General features: G+C 48.2%; 1 protein-coding gene across 1 annotated transcript; it reads right to left on the bottom strand.

The window, feature by feature from the left end:
• Positions 1–8,982: 8,982 nt before the first annotated feature.
• zc3h18 (zinc finger CCCH-type containing 18) lies at positions 8,983–27,291 on the bottom strand. Its single transcript, XM_080521855.1, is given in 21 exon segments — positions 8,983–9,644; positions 10,168–10,264; positions 10,965–11,064; positions 12,169–12,395; positions 13,517–13,767; positions 13,857–13,967; positions 14,625–14,735; positions 14,737–14,921; positions 14,924–14,948; positions 15,039–15,131; positions 16,205–16,330; positions 16,468–16,650; positions 20,511–20,782; positions 20,889–21,003; positions 22,332–22,361; positions 22,505–22,647; positions 22,903–22,998; positions 23,078–23,232; positions 23,771–23,855; positions 23,945–24,894; positions 27,157–27,291. Coding segments are annotated over 20 exon segments (3,561 nt in total). The 5' UTR covers positions 24,884–24,894; positions 27,157–27,291; the 3' UTR covers positions 8,983–9,427.
• Positions 27,292–27,641: the final 350 nt, after the last annotated feature.

Here is a 27,641-nt window from a genome sequence, read left to right as displayed (position 1 = left end):
GAGAGGAGGAAGTGATGGACGAGAGGAGGTGAAGATGGAGATGGAGAGGAGGTGAAGATGGAGGAGAGGAGATGAAGATGGAGAGGAGGAGGTGAAAATGGAGGAGAGGAAGAAGTGATGGAAGAGGTGAAGATGGAGGAGAGGAGGAGGAAGTGATGGATGAGAGGAGGTGAAGATGGAAAGGAGAGGAGGAGGTGAAGATGGTGGAGAGGAGGAGGAAATGATGGAGGTGAAGATGGTGGAGAGGAGGAGGTGAAGATGGAAAGGAGAGGAGGAAGTGATGGACGAGAGGAGGTGGTGAAGATGGTGGAGAGGAGGAGGTGAAGATGGAAAGGAGAGGAGGAGGAAGTGATGGATGAGAAGAGGTGAAGATGGAGGAGGGGAAGAAGTGATGGAGGTGAAGATGGAGGAGAGGAAGAAGTGATGGAGGAGAGGAGGAGGAAGTGATGGATGAGAGGAGGTGGTGAAGATGGTGGAGAGGAGGAGGTGAAGATGGAAAGGAGAGGAGGAGGAAGTGATGGATGAGAAGAGGTGAAGATGGAGGAGGGGAAGAAGTGATGGAGGTGAAGATGGAGGAGAGGAAGAAGTGATGGAGGAGAGGAGGAGGAAGTGATGGATGAGAGGAGGAAGTGATGGAGGTAAAGATGGTGGAGAGGAGGAAGTGATGGAGGAGAGGAGGAGGTGAAGATGGATGAGAGGAAGAAGTGATGGAGGAGAGGAGGAGGTGATGGAGGTGAAGATGGATGAGAGGAAGAAGTGATGGAGGTGAAGATGGAGGAGGTGAAGAGGAAACAGTAAATGTCATCAGGTCTCAGCAGCTCCTGACCTTCAGTCCAAACAGACTCAGTCTTTGTTTCCATTAAAAACTTTTATTTTGCTTCAACGAAGCCGAACTTCCTGTTCCTCTGGAACCACGCCAATAAATACTTTAACTTACAGGCAGTAAAAACAATAAATACTTCAAATATCAGTTAAATAAACTATACAATAGCTATTCCTCCATGGCGAGGCCACCACGTGTCCACAGCGGCTGGAAATAAATAAATCTGACGGAGGGGGGCGGAGTCTGGATTCCACACGGTGGAAGCCCCGCCCCCTTAGGCGACCGGAGGCCCCGCCCCCCTTATGCGACCGGAGGCAGCACGCAGGTGCAGGCGACGGGCACGTCGATGCTGACGGGGACCAGCTCGTAGGACTGGCCGTCCTCACAGAGGCGGCGCTGCAGGAAGACGCGGTTCTGGGTGACGGAGACGGAGTTGAAGTCGGAGCTCTCGAAAGCCTCGTCCTCGCCACGGAACTGGATGCAGCCGGAGCAGAGGCAGGTGGCGGCGACGTACGACGACGGGTAGTGGTCCGACAGCTCCACCGTGCTGCGGGCGGAGGAACAACACCGTCAGGTTCTGGTTCTGATTCTGGAGGCTTTTATTTATCCAGAGAACCGTTTGGTTCCGTTTGTTCTCCCCGTAGTTTTAGAAAATTTAATCCCCAAATGAAGTAAACAAATCCAAAATTTAAATAAATAAATCCCAAATTTTAAAAAAGACCAAATAATCCAGAACAATGTCTAAAATAATCCAGAAAAAAAACCAAACCTAGATTAATCTAAAAGACATAACCCAGAAAAAATTTTTCTAAAATGTTCTTTAAAAAGAACGGGGGGGAAATCTAGGATAATCCAGAAAAAATAATCTAGAGAAACAAAATCCAGGGGGGGGGGGGGGAATCTAAAAGAAAAAAATCCAGAATTTTTTTTAATAATCTAATTATTAAATAATTTTTTGAGAAAAAACCTAGAGTAATCTAGAAGAAACAGAAATCTAAAAGGGATAATCCAGAATAATTTTTTTCTAAAATGTTCTTAAAAGGGGGGATCGAGGATAATCCACAAAAAAAATCTAAAATAATCTAGAGAAACAAATTCCAGGGGAAAAAAATCTAAAAGAAAAAAAATCCTGAATTATTTTAATCTAATTATTAAATAATTTTTTGAGAGAAAAAACCTAGAGGAATCTAGAAGGAGAAAAAAAAATCCAGAATTATTTTTAATAATCCAGAAAAACATCTAGAGTAATCTAGAAAAAAATATCTAAAATACTCTTTAAAAAAGGTGTGTGTGTGTGTGTGTGTGGGGGGGGGGGTCGAGGATAATCCAGGAAAAAATCTAGAATAATCTAGAGAAACAAAATCCAGGAAAACAATTTGAAGCATCCGGGGGGGTCTGAATAAAATTCTGGGATAATCTGGAAAAATATAAAATAATGATAATTATTAATAATAAAAAACCAACTGATCTAGAAAATATAAAATAAACGTCTCAAATATTATAAAAGCGACTGAAAATGTTTAAAATCAGTCAGAAATGAGAAAAGTACTGCAGGTTCGGTACTGTAATAGTGTTTAAAGTAATCAGAGGACCAGAGTAATGCAGTGTCTCCACTTTAGACCCGTAAACACAGTAACTTTTTAAAGTCTCCAGAGTAATCAAGTACACCCTGTGAGTAGACAGTAACGTATAGTATTCAGAGTAACTTTGTAAAATAATCACTATCTCAGACTCTGTGAGTACTCACAGTAACTTTCTAAGTACTTCAGGTAACTTTTCATACAATCACCAGTACTTCATGTCCAAAGATGAGAGAAACTTTCCAAATACTTAAAGTAACTTTTTTAAGTAGGATAATCTGGAAAAATATTTAAAAAAAAATCAAAAATAATCCGGTAACTTCATGGAATAATCCCTATCTAGTACTCACAGTAACTTTCTAGGTACTTCAGGTAACTTTTCATACAATCACCAGTACTTCATGTCCTAAGATGAGAATAACTATCCGAATACTTAAAGTAACATTTTAAAGTCTCCAGAGTAATCAATTACACCCTGTGAGGAGTAGACAGTAACTTATAGTATGCAGAGTAACTTCGTGGAATAATCACTATCTAGTACTCACAGTAACTTTATAAGTACTTCAGGTAACTTTTCATACAATCACCAGTACTTCATGTCCTAAGATGAGAGTAACTTTCCAAATACTTAAAGTAACTTTTTAAGTAGGATAATCTGGAAAAATATCTAAAAAAAAATCCAAAATAATCCAGAAACACCCCAAAAATAATAATTGATAATAATAATAAAATAATCTAGAAAATATAAAATAAACATCCAAAATATTATAAAAGTGACTGAAAATTTTTAAAATCAGTCAGAAATTAGAAAAGTACTGCAATAATGTTTAAAGTAATCAGAGTAATGCAGTGTCTCCACTTTAGACCCGTAAACACAGTCTCACAGAGTAATCAAGTACACCCTGTGAGGAGTAGACAGTAACTTATAGTATTCAGAGTAACTTTGTAAAATAATCACTATCTCAGACCCTGTGAGTACTCACAGTAACTTTCTAAGTACTTCAGGTAACTTTTCATAAAATCACCAGTACTTCATGTCCAAAGATGAGAGCAACTTTCCAAATACTTAAAAGTAACTTTAAGTACCCACAAGTAACGTCGGGGTAAGCCGTACTCCGGCCCCTGTGATGAGTAACTCAAAGTAACGCGTTACTCACTCGTATCTCCAGGGGGACAGCGAGCGGCGGCTGTACTCGCGGTCGCGCTGCAGGCGCGCGTACAGGTCGAGCGGGCACGAGGAGTCCCGGGCGCCGGTGGCCGCGCGCTCCGCGGGCTGCGGGTAGTGGGACTGCAGCTTCCGCTGCGCCGCGTCGTCCACCTCCTGGCCGCTCCGGTAGCACCGGGGCTTCTTGTCCGCCGCCGCCGCCGCGGAGAGCAGGCCGAGCAGCACGGAGATCTGCAGCGGGGGGGGAGAGAGACGCGGTGAGGCGGGGAGGGGAGGTGAGGGGAGCCGGGAGGCCCCGGAGGCCCCGGTGGCCCCGGTGGTTCAGGTCCACTCACCTGCAGCAGGTTCAGCTCCATCCCGTGTCAGAGTGTGTGTGTCGAGGTGTGTGTGTCGGTGTGTGTGTGTGTGTGTGAGGAGCCTCGCAGTGTGTGTGTTGTGGCCATGAGCTCCGCGCTGAGCGCATTTATGGAGCCGCCGCGGGAATAACCAGCATGAGGAAGTTGGCACGCACGCGCGCGAGTGCGAGCGCCGCGCCGGCAGGTGAGAGCTGCCCTGGGGGCCGCGCGCACGCGCCCGTCACCTTCCAGCTCCAAAATTCCGCTCGCACCTGAGCGGTGACGTCAGCAGGTGACAAGCGCACGTGGGCGAGACTGTAAACAAAACAAGAACACTTTTGCACAACTTTCTCTTAAAGTCACAACGTCGACTTATAGTCTGGATCTGGACCTGGTTCTGGATCTGGATCTGGATCTGGATCTAGACCTGGACTTGGTTCTGGTTCTGGTTCTGGATCTGGATCTGGATCTGGATCTGGATCTGGAACTGGATCGAGACCTGGACCTGGTTCTGGATCTGGATCTGGATCTGGATCTGGATCTAGACCTGGACTTGGTTCTGGTTCTGGTTCTGGATCTGGATCTGGATGTGGATCTGGAACTGGATCTAGACCTGGACCTGGTTCTGGATCTGGATCTGGATCTGGATCTGGATCTGAACCTGGTCCTGGTACTGGTCCTGGATCTGGATCTGGATCTGGATCTAGACCTGGACCTGGTCCTGGTTCTGGTTCTGGTTCTGGTTCTGGATCTGGATCTGGATCTGGATCTGAACCTGGTCCTGGTTCTGGTCCTGGATCTGGATCTAGACCTGGACCTGGTCCTGGTCCTGGTTCTGGTTCTGGTTCTGGATCTGGATCTGGATCTAGACCTGGACTTGGTTCTGGTTCTGGTTCTGGATCTGGATGTGGATCTGGAACTGGATCTAGACCTGGACCTGGTTCTGGATCTGGATCTGGATCTGGATCTGGATCTGAACCTGGTCCTGGTACTGGTCCTGGATCTGGATCTGGATCTGGATCTGGATCTGGATCTAGACCTGGACCTGGTCCTGGTCCTGGTCCTGGTCCTGGTTCTGGTTCTGGTTCTGGATCAGACGAGGATCCGTTTCCACATTAACGTTTTCAAGTGAAAACACAAAACTCTGGTTGGGTTTCCATGACAACGGCGCCGGGAGCCTCTGAAAACGGGACTTTTTGAAAAGATAAGTTTAAAAAGTTGCCAGAACTCCTGCAGAGGTTTTGTGTTTATGAATAAAGAAGGTCGGTTCCAGAGCGGAACAGCTGGACGGAACGTTCCACGGCACAGGAAACGGGAAAAATGCAACTTGTATATATGTGTATATGTGTGTATGTATGTATATATATATATATCACACATACATACATAGGAATGTACACTACTAAACTGCATTTTGTTGCATTTGTTATGACAAAGTTTAATCTAATCTAATCTAACATGTTAACACTAAGAACCTAACCTTAAGAACACCTTAAAAAGATGCTAAGAACACCTTAAGAACACCTTAAGAACATGCTAATATGTCTTAAGAACTCGCTAAGATAACTTAAGAACACCTTAAAAATATGCTAAGAACACCTTAAGAATACCTTAAGAACACCTTAAGAATACCTTAAGAATACCTTAAGAACACCTTAAGAACACCTTAAGAACACCTTAAGAACATCCTAAGATAACTTAAGAACACCTTAAGAAGATGCTAAGAACACCTTAAGAATACCTTAAGTACACCTTAAGAACATGCTAAGAACACCTTAAGAACACCTTAAGAATTTCCTAAGAACCCCTTAAGAACACCTTAAGAATACCTTAAGAACACCTTAAGAACACCTTAAGAACATCCTAAGATAACTTAAGAACACCTTAAGAAGATGCTAAGAACACCTTAAGAATACCTTAAGTACACCTTAAGAACATGCTAAGAACACCTTAAGAACACCTTAAGAATTTCCTAAGAACCCCTTAAGAACACCTTAAGAATACCTTAAGAACACCTTAAGAACACCTTAAGAACATCCTAAGATAACTTAAGAACACCTTAAGAAGATGCTAAGAACACCTTAAGAATACCTTAAGTACACCTTAAGAACATGCTAAGAACACCTTAAGAACACCTTAAGAATACCTTAAGTACACCTTAAGAACATGCTAAGAACACCTTAAGAACACCTTAAGAATATCCTAAGAACCCCTTAAGAACACGTTAAGAATACCTTAAGAACACGTTAAGAACATGTTAAGAACACGCTACAACACGCTAAGAACACGCTAACAAACATCAGTTGGACTTCTTGTTTGGACTTTGGGAAAAAATCACGAGTACTTTTATTTTGTCGGGTACTTTACTTCCTCTCCGGCCGGCCGGAAAGTTCCCTCTCCTCTGTCGGACTTTTGGAGCGACGATAAGATCTGACCTGGTGTCAGTTTGTTTAGCGCTCAGGTGCATCCTGGGAGTTTTTCTCGGCGCTCCGGCGCCCAGAGGGAACTTTGGTGTTCGTGTTTAGAGGAAGTGACGGAGTTTTACCGCCTGCCGCTGCTCCACCTCCTGCTCCGCTCACAGCAGGAGGCGTGACGCTCAGGGATTAACGCAGATTACAGTCTGGACCCGGTCCAGGTGAGCAGGAGGAAGAAGAGAAGGGGGCGTGGCCAAACCCAACCTGAGGAAATGTGATGAAAGTGACTTGACTCACGCCTGGAGGAGGAGGAGGATGAGGAGGAAGAGGAGGAGGAGGAAGAGGAGGAGGAGGAGGAGGAGGAGGAGGAGGAGGAAGAGGAAGAGGAAGAGGAAGAGGAGGAAGAAGAGGAGGAAGAAGAAGGAGGAGGAGGAAGAGGAGGAGGAGGAGGAGGAGGATGAGGAGGAAGAGGAGGAAGAGGAGGAGCAGGAGGAGCAGGAGGAAGAGGAGGAGGAGCAGGAGGAGGAAGATGAGGAGGAAGAGGAGGAGGAGGAGGAGGAGGAGGAGGAAGAGGAGGAGGAGCAGGAGGAGAAAGAGGAGGAGGAGAAAGAGGAGGAGGAAGAGGAAGAGGAGGAGGAAGAAGAGGAGGAGGATGAGGAAGAGGAGGAGCAGGAGGAGGAGGAGGAGGAAGAAGAGGAGGAGGATGAGGAAGAGGAGGAGGAGCAGGAGGAGGAGGAGGAGGAAGAAGAGGAAGAGGATGAGGAAGAGGAGGAGGAGCAGGAGGAGGAGGAAGAGGAGGAGGAGCAAGAGGAGGAGGAGGAGGAGCAGGAGGAGGAAGAAGAGGAAGAGGAAGATGAGTTCAACCTTTACTACAAGAAGCAGAAGTAAACAATTGAAAAGTCAAAGTTTTACCTCGGGATTCTTCTGTTGATTTGATTCTTTTCCTCTTTTATCCAGTTTAACGTTTATTTCAGGACATTGAATTATTAACGTCCCTCTTTTTCTGTCCATCCATTCTTTTTTTTAACCTTTTATCTGATTCATTAATAAATAAATACAATTATATATATATATATAAAAAAAACCAAGCGTCTAATAGCCTGACAAATTCTATTTGTGTAAATATAACAAAGTTTGATCACGTTTCTTTAAAACGAGGAGTCCCACGTTGATGACGTCATCAGCGAGGGCCGCAGGCGTCCGTCCCAAACCGCAGGTGAGGAGGTGGAGGCTCTCGGGCGCCACAGGTAACTAACACGGTATAAATGTAACTAAATGTAATCAAGTATAATGTGCAGTAATGGAACTACTGCTGAATATTAAATACCTCTGACTTTCTCACTTATTACAGAGATATGCTTAGCTTAGCTAGCTTAGTAGCTATCTGCTAAGTTATGTGACTGGACTCTTTAGCATGTAGCATGTAGCATGGCCAGAGCTACCGGCTAGTAAAAGTAATTAAATAAACATTAGTCTATTTTCACTGTCCTCTGTCGTGTTGTTTAACGTATTCTAGTATTTTTTGTGGATTTTAGGAATCCAGGTGGTGAATTTTAATGGTTAATCTTAATAATGTTACTGATTCTACTGCAGTTTATATGTATAATGTATATTATGTGTATATACGATGTTTAGTATCTGTGGGAAGTTTTATGAAAGCAGGTTTTGCATTTTAATAGTTACTGCTAATGTCAGACGTTTTTACTGCATGTGGTATTTCTACATAAGTATTATTATTAGTATTATTATGTTTTGTGGCTGCAGATGGAAACTTTTCTTCAAGATTGATGTTTTTGTACACGGCTCCTGAAAAATACATACATTTAAGTTCATCACGTTGAGAAATTCAGAACTTCTGTAAAGTTTTTTTTCTTTGTAAACAACGTGTCCCTCTTTCTCTACAGTTTATTTATCCTTTCATTAATATTCCACTTTAAAAAAACAACAAACTATACTTTAATATAAAAAAAAAGACAAATCTTTTCTGTTCTGAAGCCAAAATTGTAGTTTTCCTGGAGGTTCTGGACTGGTGGTTCTAGACTTGTAGTTCTGGACTGATGGTTCTAGACCGGTGGTTCTGGACCGCTCTGGACTGGTGGTTCTAGACCGGTGGTTCTGGACCGCTCTGGACTGGTGGTTCTGGACTGGTGGTTCTAGACTGATGGTTCTAGACCGCTCTGGACTGGTGGTTCTGGACTGATGGTTCTAGACCGCTCTGGACTGGTGGTTCTGGACTGATGGTTCTAGACCGGTGGTTCTGGACTGGTGGTTCTAGACTGGTGGTTCTGGACCGCTCTGGACTGGTGGTTCTGGACCGCTCTGGACTGGTGGTTCTAGACCGGTGGTTCTGGACCGCTCTGGACTTGTGGTTCTGGACCGCTCTGGACTGGTGGTTCTAGACTGATGGTTCTAGACCGCTCTGGACTGGTGGTTCTAGACTGGTGGTTCTGGACTGGTGGTTCTGGACTGGCGGTTCTAGACTTGTAGTTCTGGACCGCTCTGGACTGGTGGTTCTGGACTGGCGGTTATAGACTGGCGGTTATAGACCAGTGGTTCTGGACGGTGCCTTCAGGGACCTCCAGTAAAACCCATTAACCCACGTCGACGCGAGGGGAAAAAAACCAAAACAAGCCCCGGAGACGTTCACTTTATCAAAATAGTTTATTTAGGCTTTTGTCACAAAAGCGAAGAGGTGTGGTCTCTAACGTCTCGTCAAAATGCTCCAACTAAAAACTCCAACAAACGTCGGTCCGACTTTAAGAGCTAAAGAAACAAAGAGGCGGAAAACTTAAAAAAAAAACAAAAAAGAAAAAGAAAAACTTCACATCACTGATTCATACGTGAGATGCTGTTATTGTACATGAGGGCTGAAGAGACGAGGGGGGGGGGGGGGGTTCAGGTGGGGGTGGGGTTCTGCCCCCCCCCCCCCCCTCCCCCCCCCAGGCTGGTACGAGGGGTCAGAGGTCGCCGGAGGAACAAGAGTCCGAGGTGCTTCTTTCTCTCCACGTCGCTCATCATTTTACACGTCCGTTGGAGGGCGGGGTTCAAAAAAACAACAACACAACCCCCCACGAGGACGTGAGGGCGGGGGAGGGGCGGAGGGGGCGGGGCTACTTGGCGGGGATCTTGGCTCTCTTGCGGGCGATGGCGTCCTCCACCGCCTTCAGCTGCTTCAGCAGCTCCTCGCGGCGAGACAACGTGTTGCTAGGTTTCCCCGACGCCGAGGCTCCGCCGGCGGCGGCGGCAGCGGCGGCGGGCGGAGGCTTCCCCGACGGCGCCGCCGGGCCCTTACCGGACGACTTGGTGGGCGGGGACAGAGGACGCTTCCTGGGGGGGGAAGAGGAGGGAGAGGAATGAGGAAGAGCTGCTGCCGGTGTTCTTAAGGTGTTCTTAGCATGTTCTTAAGGTATTCTTAAGGTGTTCTTAGCATGTTCTTAAGGTATTCTTAAGGTATTCTTAGCATGTTCTTAAGGTGTTCTTAGCATGTTCTTAAGGTGTTCTTAGCATGTTTTTAAGGCATTCTTAAGGTGTTTTTAGCATGTTCTTAAGGTATTCTTAAGGTGTTCTTAGCATGTTCTTAAGGTGTTCTTAGCATGTTTTTAAGGTATTCTTAAGGTGTTCTTAGCATGTTCTTAAGGTGTTCTTAGCATGTTCTTAAGGTGTTCTTAGCATGTTTTTAAGGCATTCTTAAGGTGTTTTTAGCATGTTCTTAAGGTCTTCTTAAGGTGTTCTTAGCATGTTCTTAAGGTGTTCTTAGCATGTTTTTAAGGTATTCTTAAGGTGTTCTTAAGGTATTCTTAAGGTGTTCTTAACGTGTGTGTGTGTGTGTGTGTGTGTGTGTCATACTGACCTGTCTCCAGGGGGGGGCAGTGGCCGGGGGCCCTGGCCCCGCAGCCGCTCCATGCGGGGGGACATCAGGGGCCGGCCGGGCATCCGTTTGTCACGGCCTGGAAAACAACACGGGGCGTTCAGGGAGCGTAGGAACGACGACCGGAGGTGAAAACGATGGAATCCCCTACGGTATTCCAGAGTCCCTGAACGCATCGCGAACTACAAGACGGTGGAAACGACTCGCCCTTAACGACGTAAAACCTCCGAATCCTCCACTTTTAAGTTGACCGACACTCAAACCTGCACCTGAACGCCTCACGTGGCGTTTTCCTGCAGAAACAGCTTAATGGTTAAAAGAGTGTGTGTGACCCACGTTCAGCCCCGGTCCCTGAACACCCCACGATCAGCCCCGGTCCCTGAACACCCCACGATCAGCCCCTGTCCCTGAACGCCAGCGAACGCCCCACGTTCGGCCCCGGTCCCCGAACGCCCCACGTTTCGCACCGGTCCCCGAACGCCTCACGTGTCTGCTGGCAGGCTCATAAAACACCACAAAGTAAAATAAAACTCATGCGAGTGTCGAATTTAAATGGTCCCTGAACGCCTCATGGGCCCCTGAACGCCTCCTGAACCTGCTGCGTCCGTTTGTTCAGCCAAAAAAGAGTTTTAAGTATTTTTATCAAGTCTTTGTATGTTTTTGATCCAGGCGCTAGATTTCCCACTGCTCCTGAACGCCCCATGAGTGACTGGCTCTGAGAATGTGCAGTGGCAGTAAAGAGAGGGTGTGTGTGTGTGTGTGTGTGTGTGTGTGTGTACCTCTGTCTGGAGACATGGCCATCCTCTTACTGAGGGGCGACCCGGGCCGGTCCTTGTCCGAGGGAAGGTACCGCTTCCTGCTTCCTTTGTCGCCCTGTTGCTGTGAAACAAACAACCACCGTCAGACAGTGTGTGTGTGTGTGTGTGTGTGTGTGTGTGTGTGTGTGTGTGTGTGTTTAGCCCAAACTTTAGCATTTAGCACAAATCTGACCTTTAGCGCTACCCCCAACTTTAGCATTTAGCACAAACTTTAGTACAGTAGTGTGTGTGTGTGTGTGTGTGTGTGTGTTTAGCCCAAACTTTAGCATTTAGCACAAATCTGACCTTTAGCGCTACCCCCAACTTTAGCATTTAGCACAAATCTGACCTTTAGCGCTACCCCCAACTGTAGCATTTAGCACAAACTTTAGTACAGTAGTGTGTGTGTGTGTGTGTGTGTGTTTAGCCCAAACTTTAGCATTTAGCACAAATCTGACCTTTAGCGCTACCCCCAACTTTAGCATTTAGCACAAATCTGACCTTTAGCGCTACCCCCAACTTTAGCATTTAGCACAAACTTTAGTACAGTAGTGTGTGTGTGTGTGTGTTTAGCCCAAAGTTTAGCATTTAGCACAAATCTGACCTTTAGCGCTACCCCCAACTTTAGCATTTAGCACAAATCTGACCTTTAGCGCTACCCCCAACTTTAGCATTTAGCACAAATCTGACCTTTAGCGCTACCCCCAACTGTAGCATTTAGCACAAACTTTAGTACAGTAGTGTGTGTGTGTGTGTGTGTGTGTGTGTGTGTTTAGCCCAAACTTTAGCATTTAGCACAAATCTGACCTTTAGCGCTACCTCCAACTTTAGCATTTAGCACAAATCTGACCTTTAGCGCTACCCCCAACTTTAGCATTTAGCACAAACTTTAGTACAGTAGTGTGTGTGTGTGTGTGTTTAGCCCAAACTTTAGCATTTAGCACAAATCTGACCTTTAGCACTACCCCCCAACTTTAGCATTTAGCACAAATCTGACCTTTAGCGCTACCCCCCAACTTTAGCATTTAGCACAAATCTGACCTTTAGCACTACCCCCCAACTTTAGCATTTAGCACAAACTTTAGTACAGTAGTACTAATTCAATAGTAGTGTGTGTGTGTGTGTGTGTGTGTGTGTGTGTGTGTGTGTGTGTGTGTGTGTGTGTGTGTGTGTGTGTGTGTCCCACCTTGTTAAGCAGAGTCAGCTTAATGTCCTTATGTGACCCCGAGCCTCCGTAACCTCCGGGTGGTCCCATGGACCCGGGGGGCGGGTGTCCCGGGTGGCCCCCCCTGCTGCCGGGCCCGGACCGGGGGACCGGGTGGGGCCCCCCGTGGCCCCCCCGAGGCAGGGGCCCCGACGGGTCCATCTTCCTGCGCTCGTCCCTGAAGGCCTCGTCCTTCTTCAGCAGCCGCTCTGGAAACAAAACGTTAAAACGACTCCGGAAAACTTCTAATTAAAAAAACATTCAACTTTACTGCTTTGATCTGCTTTGATCTGATTAATCGATGGAAAACAAACAACCATGAATTCATCACAGTAACTCCAACTAATCACATAAAGTTCATATAAGTTTATCATGTGAAAACAATCAAATCAGTCGATAAACAAACAAAAATCCAAAAACAAAAACAAACGATTAAAATTTCACCTTAAAACGACCAAAAACTACAATTTTCCCAATAAACCTGGAGAATATAAACTAAAACACCTGATAATTCAATTATTGTCATTTTTAAAAATTATTTCTGTTAAATTTCAATTAAAATAATTAGAATTTCAGACAAAATATTTTTTCTCTCAAATATAATAAAAAAAAAAAACTATTTATTTTAAAAGAGCCATTTTTGAGGCCAAGATGTTGATCGTGTTTAATAATCAAAAAAAAGTATAAAAAGCTAAATTAAATTTATTTTCTAAAGAAATTCAACGAAAATCATTTTAAAATGGAAGTTGAAACATCATTTTATGTTAAAAATGTCTTTTCTAAAAATCAATAATCTGGTCAAATTCAACTAAAATGTTTAATTATTGTATAAAAAGATTTTAAAAAGAAGTTTAAAAAGATTTTTAAAAGATTTTTGAAAGTGTTTAAAAAGATTTTTAAAAGAAGAGTTAAAAAAGATCTTTAAAAGATTTAAAAACATTTTGAAAAGAAGAGTTTAAAAAGATTTTTAAAGGATTTTAAAAAGATTTTTAAAAGAAAAGTTTAAAAAGATTTAAAAAATTGTTTGAAGAGTCAAATCATCAGAAAACCTGGAGCCACGACTCCGTCCCTCACCTCTCGTCTTGTCCCGGCCGTGTGGCCCCCGGTCCCTGGGTCCCTCCCTGGGACCGTTGGGTCCCTCCCTGGGACCGTCCCTTGGTCCGTCCCTGGGTCCGTCTCTTGGTCCGTCCCTGGGTCCGTCTCTGGGTCCGTCCCTGGGTCCGTCCCTTGGTCCCTCCCTGGGACCCTCCCTAGGTCCGTCCCTAGGTCCGTCCCTGGGACCGTCCCTAGGCCCGTCTCTGGGTCCGTCCCTTGGTCCCTCCCTGGGGACCGTCTCTGGGTCCCTCCCTGGGACCGTCTCTGGGTCCGTCTCTGGGTCCGTCCCTGGGCCCGTCCCTGGGCCCGTCCCGGGCCCCGGCCCTCTCCTTGCGGGGGGGCTGGCTGGGCGTGGGGGACCGGGAGCTGGCGGAGGACACGGGACTGGCCAGGTCGGCGTACATGTCGTCAGAGTCGGCGCTGCGAACGGAGCTGCTGCTGGACGAGGCCGAGGACACGGAGGACACACTGCTGACGCTCAGAGACCTGGGGGACAGAGGGACGCCATGGGGGTGAGTCTGGAGGGAGACGGGGGGGGGGGGGGGGGGGGTGGAGGTGGACACCGGGGACAGTACCTGGACTTCCTGGATCCGGACCGGGAGTGGGACAGTGAGTTGGACGAAGACCTGGATCTGGAGCTGGACCCGGAGTAGCTGCTGCCGCTGACGCTGCCGCTCACCGTCCGTCTGCAACCACAGGGAGTCAAACTCCTCCTGCTGCGCCTCCTCCTGCTCCTCTTCCTCCTCCTGTCTCACTCCTGCTCCCCCTCCCCCTCCCCCTCCTGCTCCTCCTCCTCCTTCTGTCTCACTCCTCCTCCTCCTCCCCCTCCCCCTCCTGCTCCTCCTCCTCCTTCTGTCTCACTCCTCCTCCTCCTGTCTCACTCCTCTTCCTCCTGACCATCTCACTCCTCCTCCTCCCCCTCCTGCTCCACCTCCTCCTTCTGTCTCACTCCTCTTCCTCCTGACCATCTCACTCCTCCTCCTCCCCCTCCTGCTCCTCCTCCTCCTTCTGTCTCACTCCTCTTCCTCCTGACCGTCTCACTCCTCCTTCTGTCTCACTCCTCCTCCTCCCCCCTCCTCCTGTCTCACTCCTCTTCCTCCTGACCATCTCACTCCTCCTCCTTCTCCACCTCCTTCTGTCTCACTCCTCCTCCCCCCTCCTCCTTCTGTCTCACTCCTCCTCCTCCTGACAGTCTCACTCCTCCTCCTCCTCCTCCTGACAGTCTCACTCCTCCCCCCCCTCCTCCTTCTGTCTCACTCCTCCTCCCCCCCCTCCTCCTCCTGTCTCACTCCTCCTCCTCCTCCTCCTCCTCCACCCCCCCCCCCTCCCAGCAGGTGTCTTACCTCCGGGGGAGGTTCTGCGGTCGTTCTTTCCTCCGCCCGTCTCTCTGGTTCGGAGGTTTCCCAGGTACTCGAGGGGGGGCCGGTCTCCCCGCTGGACCCCCTCCCCCCCCCGCCTCCACCTCCTCCTGCTCCTCCGGCCCCGCCCCCTCCCGGGCCCCCGCCTCCAGCCTCGCGGGGGTTGGCGGCGGGTTTCCCCCCCTCCATGGGGGGTTTGGGGGGCCGGCCCCCCGGCGGGCCGCCGGGCGGGGGGGGGCTGGGGGCCTTCTTCAGGGGGGGCTTGTCCCGGCGGGGGGGGGGGCAATGGCGCCCGGCTTCAGAGGAGGACTGCAGGGAGACCACGACATCGTCAACACAAACTGATCAGCACTGCCACTTTAGATTTTCACAATAAAAGCCAGGAAGTGGGGGCTTCACCCTTTCGCCATCACAGGATGGGGGTCGGCTTTGTTCTTGATGTTCCTGGGAGCCGCCGGAGACGGAGACGGGGACGTGGAGAAAGACCGAGACCTGAGGACCAACGAGACCGTCAGGACAACTGCTCTCGTCCTGTCTCGTGAGGACACTGTGTGTCCCCCAGGGGGACAGTGTGTCTTCTCAGGGCCCAGAGGACAGTGTCGCCTCAGGGACCAGAGGACAGCGTGTCAGAGGACAGTGTCTCCTCAGTGACCAGAGGACAGTGTCTCCTCAGGGTCCAGAGGACAGTGTGTCCCCAGGGACCAGAGGACAGTGTCTCCTCAGGGACCAGAGGACAGTGTGTCTCCTCAGGGTCCAGAGGACAGTGTGTGTTCTCAGGGACCAGAGGACAGTGTGTCAGAGGACAGTGTCTCCTCAGGGACCAGAGGACAGTGTGTGTCCTCAGGGTCCTGAGAGGACAGTGTGTCTCCTCAGGGTCCAGAGGACAGTGTGTCTCCTCAGGGTCCAGAGGACAGTGTTTCCTCAGGGTCCAGAGGACAGTGTGTCTCCTCAGGGACCAGAGGACAGTGTGTCAGAGGACAGTGTCTCCTCAGGGTCCAGAGGACAGTGTGTGTCCCCAGGGACCAGAGGACGTGTCTCCTCAGGGACCAGAGGGACAGTGTGTCTCCTCAGGGTCCAGAGGACAGTGTGTGTTCTCAGGGACCAGAGGACAGTGTGTCAGAGGACAGTGTCTCCTCAGGGACCAGAGGACAGTGTGTGTCCTCAGGGACCAGAGGACAGTGTGTCAGAGGACAGTGTCTCCTCAGGGTCCAGAGGACAGTGTGTGTCCTCAGGGACCAGAGGACAGTGTGTCAGAGGACAGTGTCTCCTCAGGGACCAGAGGACAGTGTGTGTCCTCAGGGACCAGAGGACAGTGTGTCAGAGGACAGTGTCTCCTCAGGGACCAGAGGACAGTGTGTGTCCTCAGGGACCAGAGGACAGTGTGTCAGAGGACAGTGTCTCCTCAGGGACCAGAGGACAGTGTGTGTCCTCAGGGACCAGAGGACAGTGTGTCAGAGGACAGTGTCTCCTCAGGGACCAGAGGACAGTGTGTGTCCTCAGGGACCAGAGGACAGTGTGTCAGAGGACAGTGTGTCAGAGGACAGTGTCTCCTGAGGGACACCCACCTGGAGCGGCTGCCGCTGAAGGAGCTGTGATGCGAGGAGTGGCTGGAGTAGGAGCTGAAGGAGGACGAGCGGCTGCGGGAGCGAGACGAGCCGGAGCCGGAGAACGAGGACGAGCGAGACGAAGACCTGAGGGACAAAGACACACAAGCTGCAGCGACACTGGAGAAGACGTCCAGAACCAACTGGACCAGAGGCCAAAGACGCTCTTCGGGAACCAGAGAGAACAAGGACACCGTGGACAGAGACTAAACAGCGCCTCCTACCTGGAGGAGTTGGACAGGGACACTGAGGACCCAGAGGGCCGGTGTCTCCGGCGGCCTCGGGGCGGGGAGCCCAGCCCAGGACGTCTCCGGGGGGACTTGGACCGGCGCCAGGGGTCCTTCCACTCGTCCGGCCCCCTCATGACAGGAAGGACCTCCTTCTTAGACGGCGGCTCCATCGGCCTGCTGGGAGGACAGAAGGGGGACGGACATCGGGTCAATGTCAACTTTAGCATTTAGCACGAGTCTTAACTTTAGCATTTAGCAAATATCTGAACTTAAGCGCTAGTCCAAATTTTAGCATTTAGCACAAACTTTAGCGCTCGTCCAAACTTTAGCATTTAGCACAAATCTGAACTCTAGCGCTAGCCCAAACTTTAGCATTTAGCCCAAACTTTAGTGCTAGTCCAAACTTTAGCATTTAGCACAAATCTGAACTTTAGCATTTAGCCCAAACTTTAGCACTAGTCCAAACTTTAGCATTTAGCACAAATCTGAACTTTAGCGCTACCCCCAACTTTACCATTTATCCCAAACTTTAGCATTTAGCACAAGTCTTAACTTTAGCATTTAGCAAATATCTGAACTTTAGCGTTAGTCCAAACTTTAGCATTTAGCACAAACTTTAGCGCTCGTCCAAACTTTAGCATTTAGCACAAATCTGAACTTTAGCGCTAGCCCAAACTTTAGCATTTAGCCCAAACTTTAGCATTTAGCCCAAATCTGAACTTTAGCGCTCCCCCCCAACTTTAGCATTTAGCCCAAACTTTAGCACGCACCCGACCGTCCAGCCGAAGCTCATATAAAGAAAAGTGTTAGTCAACGCGATTTACTGCATTACCGTAATAACTATAATAACTTATGTGTAACGTGAAACAACCGTGAGCCCGAGCACTCGGGTTAGGGAAGCGTGGAGGATTACGCTACACGGCGCGCTGCCAGAACATGCGAGGGTTTTTCCCGCCGTCGACCTTTTTTTTTTGTAAAACAATCACACCCCGGAGGAGCGAAGCCTCAATGTTTGTTGGAGGAAATGAGCAGCGTCAGTGGATATTCCCACTGCATGAAGAAAGAGTGCCCGAGGACACTTGTGAAGAGGACGAGGGGGGGGGGGGGGGGGAGGGGAGGTGTTTGCAATGTGTGATGCAACAGCAAACATCAGAAGTCGGCGTCTATATTTAGCCCTGGCGTCGTGACAGCAGAGCTAATTATAGCGGAGGCGCTGCAGACGAGCTATTAATAGCCGCGTGTTCGTCCCATCGGGACACGAGGAAGTGAGTGAAGTCGTCAACAGACGACGATGTCATCACGCAGGACGAGTCTCAAAAAAGACGTTTCAAAACGAGACGTCAAGATCCTGGCGGTTTGTCAGCGCTTGAGACGGTTTAAAGTCGATATTCTAATTCACCGCCGGCCCTTTAAGAGCGGCCATGACACCCACGTGGCGCCCGGTTTGTCAACAACCTGGATCGTCTCTTAACTTCCAAACACTTTCAAAGTTAAAAGTTCAAGAATTAATTAATTCTGATCTAAAATACTAAATAGATAAAAGGGAGATCGATGTGACGGAAAACCAGGAAAGACAAAGAAAGTAAAAAGCAACAAGCGAAAAAAAACAAAAAAAACGTTAAAAAGGTAAACTTTTAATTTTTCTCAACGTCTGAAATGTAGAATAAAACAACATTTTCTTCACTTTAACCATTTTAAGCATCTTTTTTTAGTGATTTATTCCTAATGGTGGGAACAGTTTTAGCTAAAATAGCAATGTTAACCTCTTTTAGCGGTTTTTAATGATTTTCCCCCCCATAAATACCGACATTATTTATAAAACAACTAGCGGAATAAACGTAAAAGTGCAGTTTGTAAATTTTTCAGACCGTTTTTAAGCATTTTTAAAAAAAGTAATTGATGCTGTTTTTATACAATTTTAGCACTTCCTGTTGCTTTGTCCACTTTCATCTTCGTTTTTTGACATTCTTTTTTTAAAAGTAGTAAATCCGCCGCTGTAACGCGACGTCGCAAACGTGACGAAACTGAGATCAATCACTTCGCTGAAGAACAATCCGACGACGGAGAAGCACTTTTTTTTCCCCCACTTCTAATCGTTTCTTTTTTCAAGCGTTACTTTATGTCTAATATTAAATCTGCAGGTTGGAGCAAAAGATTAAAAAAAGTTAAAAAAAATAAATAAGTGCAAGTATGTCTGAACGAGGGCCTGAAAAAGTTGGTATTTCTAAAAAAACCCAAAAAGAAACGGTCCATTTATTGTGCAAAATTCTTGTTGTGGAGTTGAAAGGAGTTCAAAGGGGGGGGTGGGTCAGATTACACAAAGCTTCCGTTTACAGCTTCCTCCGTCCTGCGTCACGTTTCCAGGTGGAACCGGTTTCCCCCGGCCGAGTTCCACCTGCAGCCGGGAGCTTTTTGCGTCGCGTCACTCAGAGCGTAGACAAAGGTTTGGGGCGGGCGTGTCGGAAAACGAGTCGCCGTAGTTGTCGTCGGCGGCGACGACAAAGAGAAAATCTACACAAAACTTCCAGGATTTCAAAAGGCCGAGGAAACGAGACGAGGACGGAACGTTGGGAAAGTTGGTGAAGGTGTGTGAGGCCACGTCACCGCGATGGAGCGGAGCCAGCAACTAGATGGCTCCCAGGTGAAGTCATCGCATAGTCAATCATCAGCTGCAAGACTCTGCAAACACTTACAACCACCGTCCAAAACCACCGTCTATAAACACTTAAAACTATTGTCTATAGACACTTAAAACTATTGTCTATAGACACTTAAAACTATTGTCTATAGACACTTAAAACTATTGTCTATAGACACTTACAACTATCGCCTATAGACACTTAAAACTATTATCTAGAAACACTTAAAACTATTATCTATAGACACTTACAACCACCGTCTAAAACCACTGTCTATAAACACTTAAAAGTATCGTCTATAGACACTTAAAACTATTGTCTATAGACACTTAAAACTATCATCTATAGACACTTAAAACTATTGTCTATAGACACTTAAAACTATTGTCTATAGACACTTAAAACTATTGTCTATAGACACTTACAACTATCGTCTAGAAACACTTAAAACTATCGTCTATAGACACTTAAAACTATTGTCTACAAAGACTTACAACCACCGTCTATAAATACCTAAAACTATTATCTATAAACACTTAAAACCACCATCTATAAACACCAAAAACTATAATCTATAGACACTTAAAACCACCGTCTATAAACACTTAAAACCACCATCAATAAACACTTAAAACTATCATCTATAAACACCTAAAGCTATTATCTATAAACACTTAAAATCACCGTCTATAAATACCTAAAACTATAATCTATAAACACTTAAAACCACCGTCTATAAACACTTAAAACCACCGTCTATAAACACTTAAAACCACCGTCAATAAACACCAAAACTATTATCTATAGACACAAAACTATCATCTATAAACACTTAAAACTATCATCTATAAACACCTAAAACTATTATCTATAAACACTTAAAATCACAGTCTATAGACACTAAAAACCACCGTCTATAGACACTAAAAACTATCGTCTATAAATACCTAAAACTATCATCTATAAACACTTAAAACTATCGTCTATAAATACCGAAAACTATCGTCTATAAACAGTTAAAATCACCGTCTATAAACACCTAAAACTATTATCTATAAACACTTAAAATTACCGTCTATAAACACCTAAAACTATTATCTATAAACACTTAAAATCACCGTCTATAGACACCTAAAACTATCACCTATAGACACTTAAAACCAGGAAACCAGTGTTTACCAACACGTCCAGTCATACAGTCGTCTGCTAACTTTAGCTAGAAACGATTCCGTACGAACAGTCGGAGGTTTTGTAACACTTCACAGAACCAGCCTGTTAAAACACATCAAACGTTTTGAAACGTATCGTCTGCAAACACTCGGAGCGGAATGAACCCATGAATGAACCCATGAAAGCCGGCGCCCCCGGTGTGTGTGTGTGTTTTGCGGCGTTCCTCACTTGGGCGCCATGCCGAGTGGCGAGCGCGGCTTCAGCTTGTCGTCCTCCTTCTTGTCGCGGACGTCGCGCGGCGGCCTCATCCTGGGCCGCTCCTTCTCGTCGCGCTTCATGCGGTCGCGCTCCCACTCCTCCTTCCTCCTCATGCGCTCCTTCTCGCGCTCCCGCTCCCTCTCGCGCTCCCGCTCCCGCTGCCGCCGCTCGCGCTCCCGGTGGTCCCGCTCACGCTCCCGGTCGCGGGGGCGCTCGCGGGGGTCGCGCTCCCGCTCGCGCTCCTGGAGGACAAGGAGGACAGGAAGTCTCTGAATAGGAAAACCCTTTTGGTGTGTGTGTGTGTGTGTGTGTGTGTGTGTGTGTGTGTGTGTGTGCTCCTTCACTCACGCTGTAGTGGTAGGGCAGCGGGGCTTCGGTGTACTGCACCCTGAAGTTCTCGTACTGGCCTCCTCGCCACAGAGCCTCCATCTCGTAGTCGTAGTACGGATCGGCGTACGGATCCCTGCAGGAGGAGGAGGAGGAGGAGCCTCCGTCAGTGGGGCTCACGAGGACCTCCAACACCAGATTATAGAGCATCTTCCTCCTCTAACACCAGATTATAGAGCATCTTCCTCCTATAATCACGATTATAGAGCATCTTCCCCCTCTAACACCAGATTACAGAGCATCTTCCTCCTATAATCAAGAGTATAGAGCATCTTCCTCCTCTAACACCAGATTATAGAGCATCTTCCTCCTCTAACACCAGATTATACAGCATCTTCCTCCTCTAACACCAGATTATACAGCATCTTCCTCCTCTAACATCAGATTATACAGCATCTTCCTCCTCTAACACCAGATTATAGAGCATCTCCCTCCTCCAACATCAGATTATAGAGCATCTTCCCCCTCTAACACCAGATTATAGAGCATCTTCCTCCTCTAACGTCACATTATAGAGCATCTTCCTCCTCTAACACCAGATTATAGAGCATCTTCCTCCTATAATCACGATTATAGAGCATCTTCCCCCTCTAACACCAGATTATAGAGCATCTTCCTCCTATAATCAAGAGTATAGAGCATCTTCCTCCTCTAACACCAGATTATAGAGCATCTTCCTCCTCTAACACCAGATTATACAGCATCTTCCTCCTCTAACACCAGATTATACAGCATCTTCCTCCTCTAACATCAGATTATACAGCATCTTCCTCCTCTAACACCAGATTATAGAGCATCTCCCTCCTCCAACATCAGATTATAGAGCATCTTCCCCCTCTAACACCAGATTATAGAGCATCTTCCTCCTCTAACGTCACATTATAGAGCATCTTCCTCCTCTAACACCAGATTATAGAGCATCTTCCTCCTCTAACACCAGATTATAGAGCATCTTCCCCCTCTAACATCAGATTATAGAGCATCTTCCTCCTCTGACACCAGATTATAGAGCATCTTCCTCCTCTAACGTCACATTATAGAGCATCTTCCTCCTCTAACACCAGATTATAGAGCATCTTCCTCCTCTAACACCAGATTATAGAGCATCTTCCCCCTCTAACATCAGATTATAGAGCATCTTCCTCCTCTGACACCAGATTATAGAGCATCTTCCTCCTCTAACGTCACATTATAGAGCATCTTCCTCCTCTAACACCAGATTATAGAGCATCTTCCTCCTCTAACACCAGATTATAGAGCATCTTCCCCCTCTAACATCAGATTATAGAGCATCTTCCTCCTCTGACACCAGATTATAGAGCATCTTCCTCCTCTGACACCAGATTATAGAGCATCTTCCTCCTCTAACACCAGATTATAGAAGTGGTGGAAACAGAGACGTACCCATAAGCAGGATCTCTGAAGTCGACTTCACTGCAGGAGAGAGAAAGTGACGATCAGACTGACAGGAAGCAGGAAAAACGTTCTGAACCAGTGTTTTTCAACCTTTTTTGAACTGAAGCTGCGACTTGGTGTGTGTGTGTGTGTGTGTGTGTGTGTGCGTGTGTGTGTCGTACTCTCGGATGATGCGGTAGCTGCGCTCCCTGAAGAACTCGTTCTCCTTGTCGAACTCTCGCTCGTCCTCGCCGATCGTCACGTTGAACCGTTTCTCCTCGAAGTCCGGCTCCTGCTCCTTACGGATGGTGGCCTTCTTCAGCACCTGACACACACACACACACACACACACACACACACACACACACACACACACACACACACACACACACACACACACACACACACACACACACACACACACACACACACACACACACACACACACACACACACACACACACACACGTCAGATTGTGTGCTGGTCTGAGGAGAAGACCTTCCAGTAGGGGGCTCCCTGGCGCCCCCTGCAGGCGGGTGGGGGGGGGGGGGGGGGGGGGGGGGGGGTGGTGGTGTTCACCTCCTTGGCGTGCCTCAGCCCCCGCTCCCAGGCGCTCTCCACAGGAGGCTCCGCTGGGGGGGGAGGAGGGGGGAGCTCCTCCACCGCAGGAGCAGCCTGAAACAGACAGGGCAGTTAGCAGGAGGAGGTGGGGGGATGGGGGGGTGAGGGGGGGTTGGATGGGGGCTCCTCCTACCCAGGGGTTGTTGGGCAGCAGCGGGAGCGGCCCCCCTCCTCCGGGCGGCGCCCCGTTGGGGGAGAAGGGGTCCGGCTTGCTGATCAGGGAGTAGTTGCCCTTGTCGTTGACCCCGGGGTGGATGAACCGGCAGTTCATGCCCCAGGTGCAGTTTCCTGTGGGGGGGGGGGGGCAGGGAGAGCGAGAGAGAGAGAGAGAGAGAGCTTTACAGAGCAGCAGCGCCCTCTGCTGGACATCGACACTCAGCACAGTTTTAACTCCACGTCTGCTCAGTTTTTATTCAGCTGAAGGTTTTGATGGCGATCGAACAATTAAAGATCAAAGATTAAAGATCAAAGATTAAAGTTCCTCCAGCAGAACCACACAGGAAGAATTAAACCGCTGCGTCATCTTTGACGTCCCACAGTCCCTCGGGGGCCTTTTATTGGTTTATTCTCTGGACTGGCTCCGCCCCCACACGCCCATCTATAGGAAGAGGAGGAAGTACTTCCTCTCGTGGCGCCATGTGCCAGAGCAGAGTTGCCTGATTGTGGGAGGAGTCAAAGGGGGGGGGGGGGAGGAGCCTACTTTGATTGTGATTGGCTGAACCCCCCGATGACACTATATAGGGTTTGATTTCTGATTGGCTGCTTGGAGCGACACACTTTTTACAACCTGGAACAAGTAGCATTAGCATTAGCGTCCGTCTGGTACCTTTGATGAAGAACCTGCAGACGGGTCGAGGTCTGATCTTCCTGTCGGATGGATCTTTGACTTCACCCTCCTCCAGGTCGTCATCCTGGACACACACACACACACACACACACTGAGTGTGTGTTCCCATGTTTTTTTTCCACCCGACATAAAAAAACAACCGCCGCCACTCACCTCTATCTCTCCCTCGTCGATCTCTCCGTCGTCCTCGTCCTTCTTCTTGTCCCTGAACGAGTCCCGCCGGCTCCGCTCGGCTCCCCGGGACTCTCCGTCCCTGGGGGACGGGGGCAGGATGGGTTTCTTCTCCCTCTTCTTGCTGCTCTTGTCCTTGTCCTCCTCCTCCGCCTCCTCCTCCCTCCTCACCCCCCCCTCCTCCTCGTCCTCGTCCTCCTCCGGGGCGGGGAAGCCGGGGTCCTCGGGGACTTCCTCGTCGTAGTCCAGCTCGTGTTCGTCCAGCTCCCGGGACGCGGCGGCCGACGCCTCCTTCATCTCCCTGGCCGCCGCCGCTCTCCTCCTCTCCTCCGCCCGCCGCCTCTCGTCCTCCTCTTCCTTCTTGCTTTTGTTGTACTCCTCCTCCTCCTCCTCCTCCTCCTCTTCCTCCTCCGCCGGCACCCTCTCTGCAGACGCCTCCTCGTAGCCTCTCTCCTTGTCCTCTCCTTCCTCCTCCTCCTCCTCGTCAGCGGTGAGGTTCTTGACCTGCTCCGGCTCCGGAGACAGCGGAGTGTCCACCACTCCGTCCTCCTCCTCCTCCTCCTCCTCCTCACCCCGTGGACCGTCTTCGTCTCCCTCCATCAGTACGATGGTCTCCTCCTCCTGTCCCGTCCCTCCTACTCGTCCTCGTCCTCCTCTTCCTCCCGGCTCCTCGTCGTCCGAGACGAAGTCGGGGACCACCTCGTCCTCGGAGCCCCGTCCCATCACCTCCTCCGCCTCCCCCTCCCCCTCCTCCTCCTCCTCCTCCAGGTCTCCGTTCTCGTCTTCACGGAGGACGTCGCTGTCGGAGAGGACCCGGCCCTCCTCTTCGTCGGGAGAGTCCAGCAGCTCGCTGTCGGACAGACCCTTGTCCTCCTCCTCGGGGGACTGGGGCGACTGGCTGGGGCTTTCAGGGGTGTCCATCGGAGACGCTTCTGGAAGGAAGAGGACACATCAGAGACGTCTCGCTTCATCGCTTCAGTCACAAGTGGGTAAAAAAACAGCAGCTCTTGTTCATTTTCTGTAAAGAGGCTCACAGTGAGGCTCCGCCCACATCAGGCAACGCCGTCGTTTTTCTCCCCGACGTTCTAAAAAAACCTCAACATGAGGCTTCAGGGCTGCAGTACACATGCCAGGCCTTTAGGGGCGCTGTGACTCACCACAACCACAGAATTTTCTAAAAAAAAAACTTTGCTCTCACAGCGACAGTGTGTTGCAGAGTAATCCTGTATAAATACTCTTCACCACTAGAGGGCAGCACAGAACTTTGCCGGTGAAATGTAAAGTGACAGACGTCAGTGTGGTTCATCTCCACCTCCTGCTACCATCTTGTATCAAAGTACTGTGTCAGTGACAGTGATGGAGAAGTTTTTGAAAACCAGGATCTCAGCTCTTCATCCATCAGGTCCAGGTTTCACACTGAGGGAGGCACTATTAAAAAAAAGTCCTTGCTTTCTGGATTTACTGGATTCCTGTTGATCAAACTTTGATGAGAACGTTTGATGTCTTTGATGAGAATGACTTTGATGTCTTTGATGAGAATGTCTTTGATGAGAAAGACTTTATATTGTTAATAGAGGCTACAGAGTTTCACATTCTAACATTTTCAGGTGGAGGTGTGACTCCAGAGTTTTTCAAAGTAAAAAGTGTGTCTTGGCTCAAAAAGGTAGAAAAACACTGGTTTAGAGCGACGGGGAGGGAAAACCTGCTCCAGGAAATATGGGGTCCGTTCCTCAGTCGTAGAATTGAAATAGAAATCTGACTTTACTTTAATATTAATGTGTTTGAACGAGACACATTTAGTGCTGAAAATCCCAGGATGTTGTGTTTATTTGTTTGTTTTTTAGTCCGACTGCTTGCCGTCTGGCCTGAACGTTGCTTTTTTTTTACCAGATTAGTCTCGTATGTCCTCGTTTATATGTACGTGTATATGTGTTTATATGCATATGCAAGATTCTAAACAAACAAAAAGAAAAGAAAAGAAAGGAAAAGCAAGTTAACAGTTGTATGGGACATTGTTTGAGCGATCAGCACAATTAACATTAAGACGTTTATTTAAAAAAAAGCCCTACAGGCTTCACACTCGACACCTTTGGTATAAACTCCTACGTTAATAATTGGGACTAAAACACTAACGGACAATAAAGCTTTATACAGATTTTATTTAGAAGGGTTTACGCCACTCAACACAACGGTAGTTTCTGTCCTAAAGGTCAAAATCCTGAGACTAAAATGTAGATTTCTCAATATTGTAAGTGTGGAATACAAAATAATAGTATAGAGCGCGTGTCTAAATCGTCAGTCAGAGGAAACAAAACCAGCCAGACTCTCTGAATCGCGTCGCTTTTCATCACTCCGCTGCTCCGGCTCAGGTTTTTTTTTTGGAAGAATCTTGCTTGAGGAGCTTCATTACTACGTTATTATTACATGTTATTACCCTCAAACCTGGACAATCTGACGCTCTGCACTTGTTAATGTCCGTCACTGTTCTGTTGTGTGCAAATACACATTATTAATTCATTTATTCTGTGGATTAATAACAATATTCCCCAGCACTACCAACAATATCAGCCCTTAGATTAAGTCAAAAATCCCAATTTTAACGTCAGTTCGCACTGTGGATGTGTGAGGAATCCACCTGAGGCGAGTAACGCGCGTTTGAATAAAATAAGAAATTAAAAAGTGAGTAAGCGTGAACGAAACAGCTTATGTGTTATAACTGGAGGATGTTCATTATAAACTTGGCGCCTGGACAAGAAGTGATTAGCCGTTTCTCTCCAACCCGTCTAACTCACATCTGGATGGGCACCCCGTCACACGTCACGTAGGGGGGGGGGAATTAAACGCAACAGCGGGGGGGGGGGGGGGGGGGGGGGAGACTGATCCAGATGTGACGGTTCACGGAGAACGAACACCGAATCATGAGGCCCGGCAGTGTCGGGGGAGCTAACGGAGCTAACCACCGGCACAATGCTCCTTGCAGGCGGGCAGGGCCGGACACAGAGGGTGGCTTACCGGGAGAGACCCCCGTGAACGGCGGCGGTGGCGGGTGGATGAGGCACCCACCCGGGAGTGTAGGGGTGGAGGGGAGGGGTCAGGGTACCCCGGGACTCGGACTCACCGTCTTCACCAGAACATCCTCCCCGCAGCTAGCAGCTAACACAAGCTAACCTGCTAACACACATCTTTTTGCTCACCTTGGCGGCCCCGGAGCTCGCTAAAGACGGCTCTGCTGCGTCCACAACCGCCCTCTCCCGCTGCCTGCGCTGCTTCCCGGCGGTGTGCGGTCGATGTGTGGCGGTTGGATTCAGCCGCGATGGAGGAAAAATAGAAAATAAAACAGCACGGAGAGTGCGGCCATTACACTGAGGTCATCAGCGTGGGACGGGAGGGCGGGCGGGCGGTGACGTCAGCGCCGACGCAAACAACACGGGACGGATTTCTTTATTTCTTTCCTTCGTCCGAGAAATACATTGTACATTTTCTCAGAAATCCATTCATTGCGTATATTTTAAACATCTGCTGTTTTTTTGGAGTTTACCTGTTTCTTTCCCCCACATTTTACCATGAAGATATAATCTCAAGCCTCATATTCTTTTGTTTAAATAAGCCTTTACATATATATTTCTATATATCGGAGCGGGATGTCTCAATTCGTATTTTGGCCGCTAGATGGCAGCCG

Source organism: Blennius ocellaris, assembly GCF_963422515.1.
Source record: "Blennius ocellaris genome assembly, contig: SCAFFOLD_142, whole genome shotgun sequence".
NCBI lineage: Eukaryota > Metazoa > Chordata > Actinopteri > Blenniiformes > Blenniidae > Blennius > Blennius ocellaris.
Note: the sequence above shows the minus strand (reverse complement) of the source record. Positions and strands in the feature narration are given on the sequence as shown.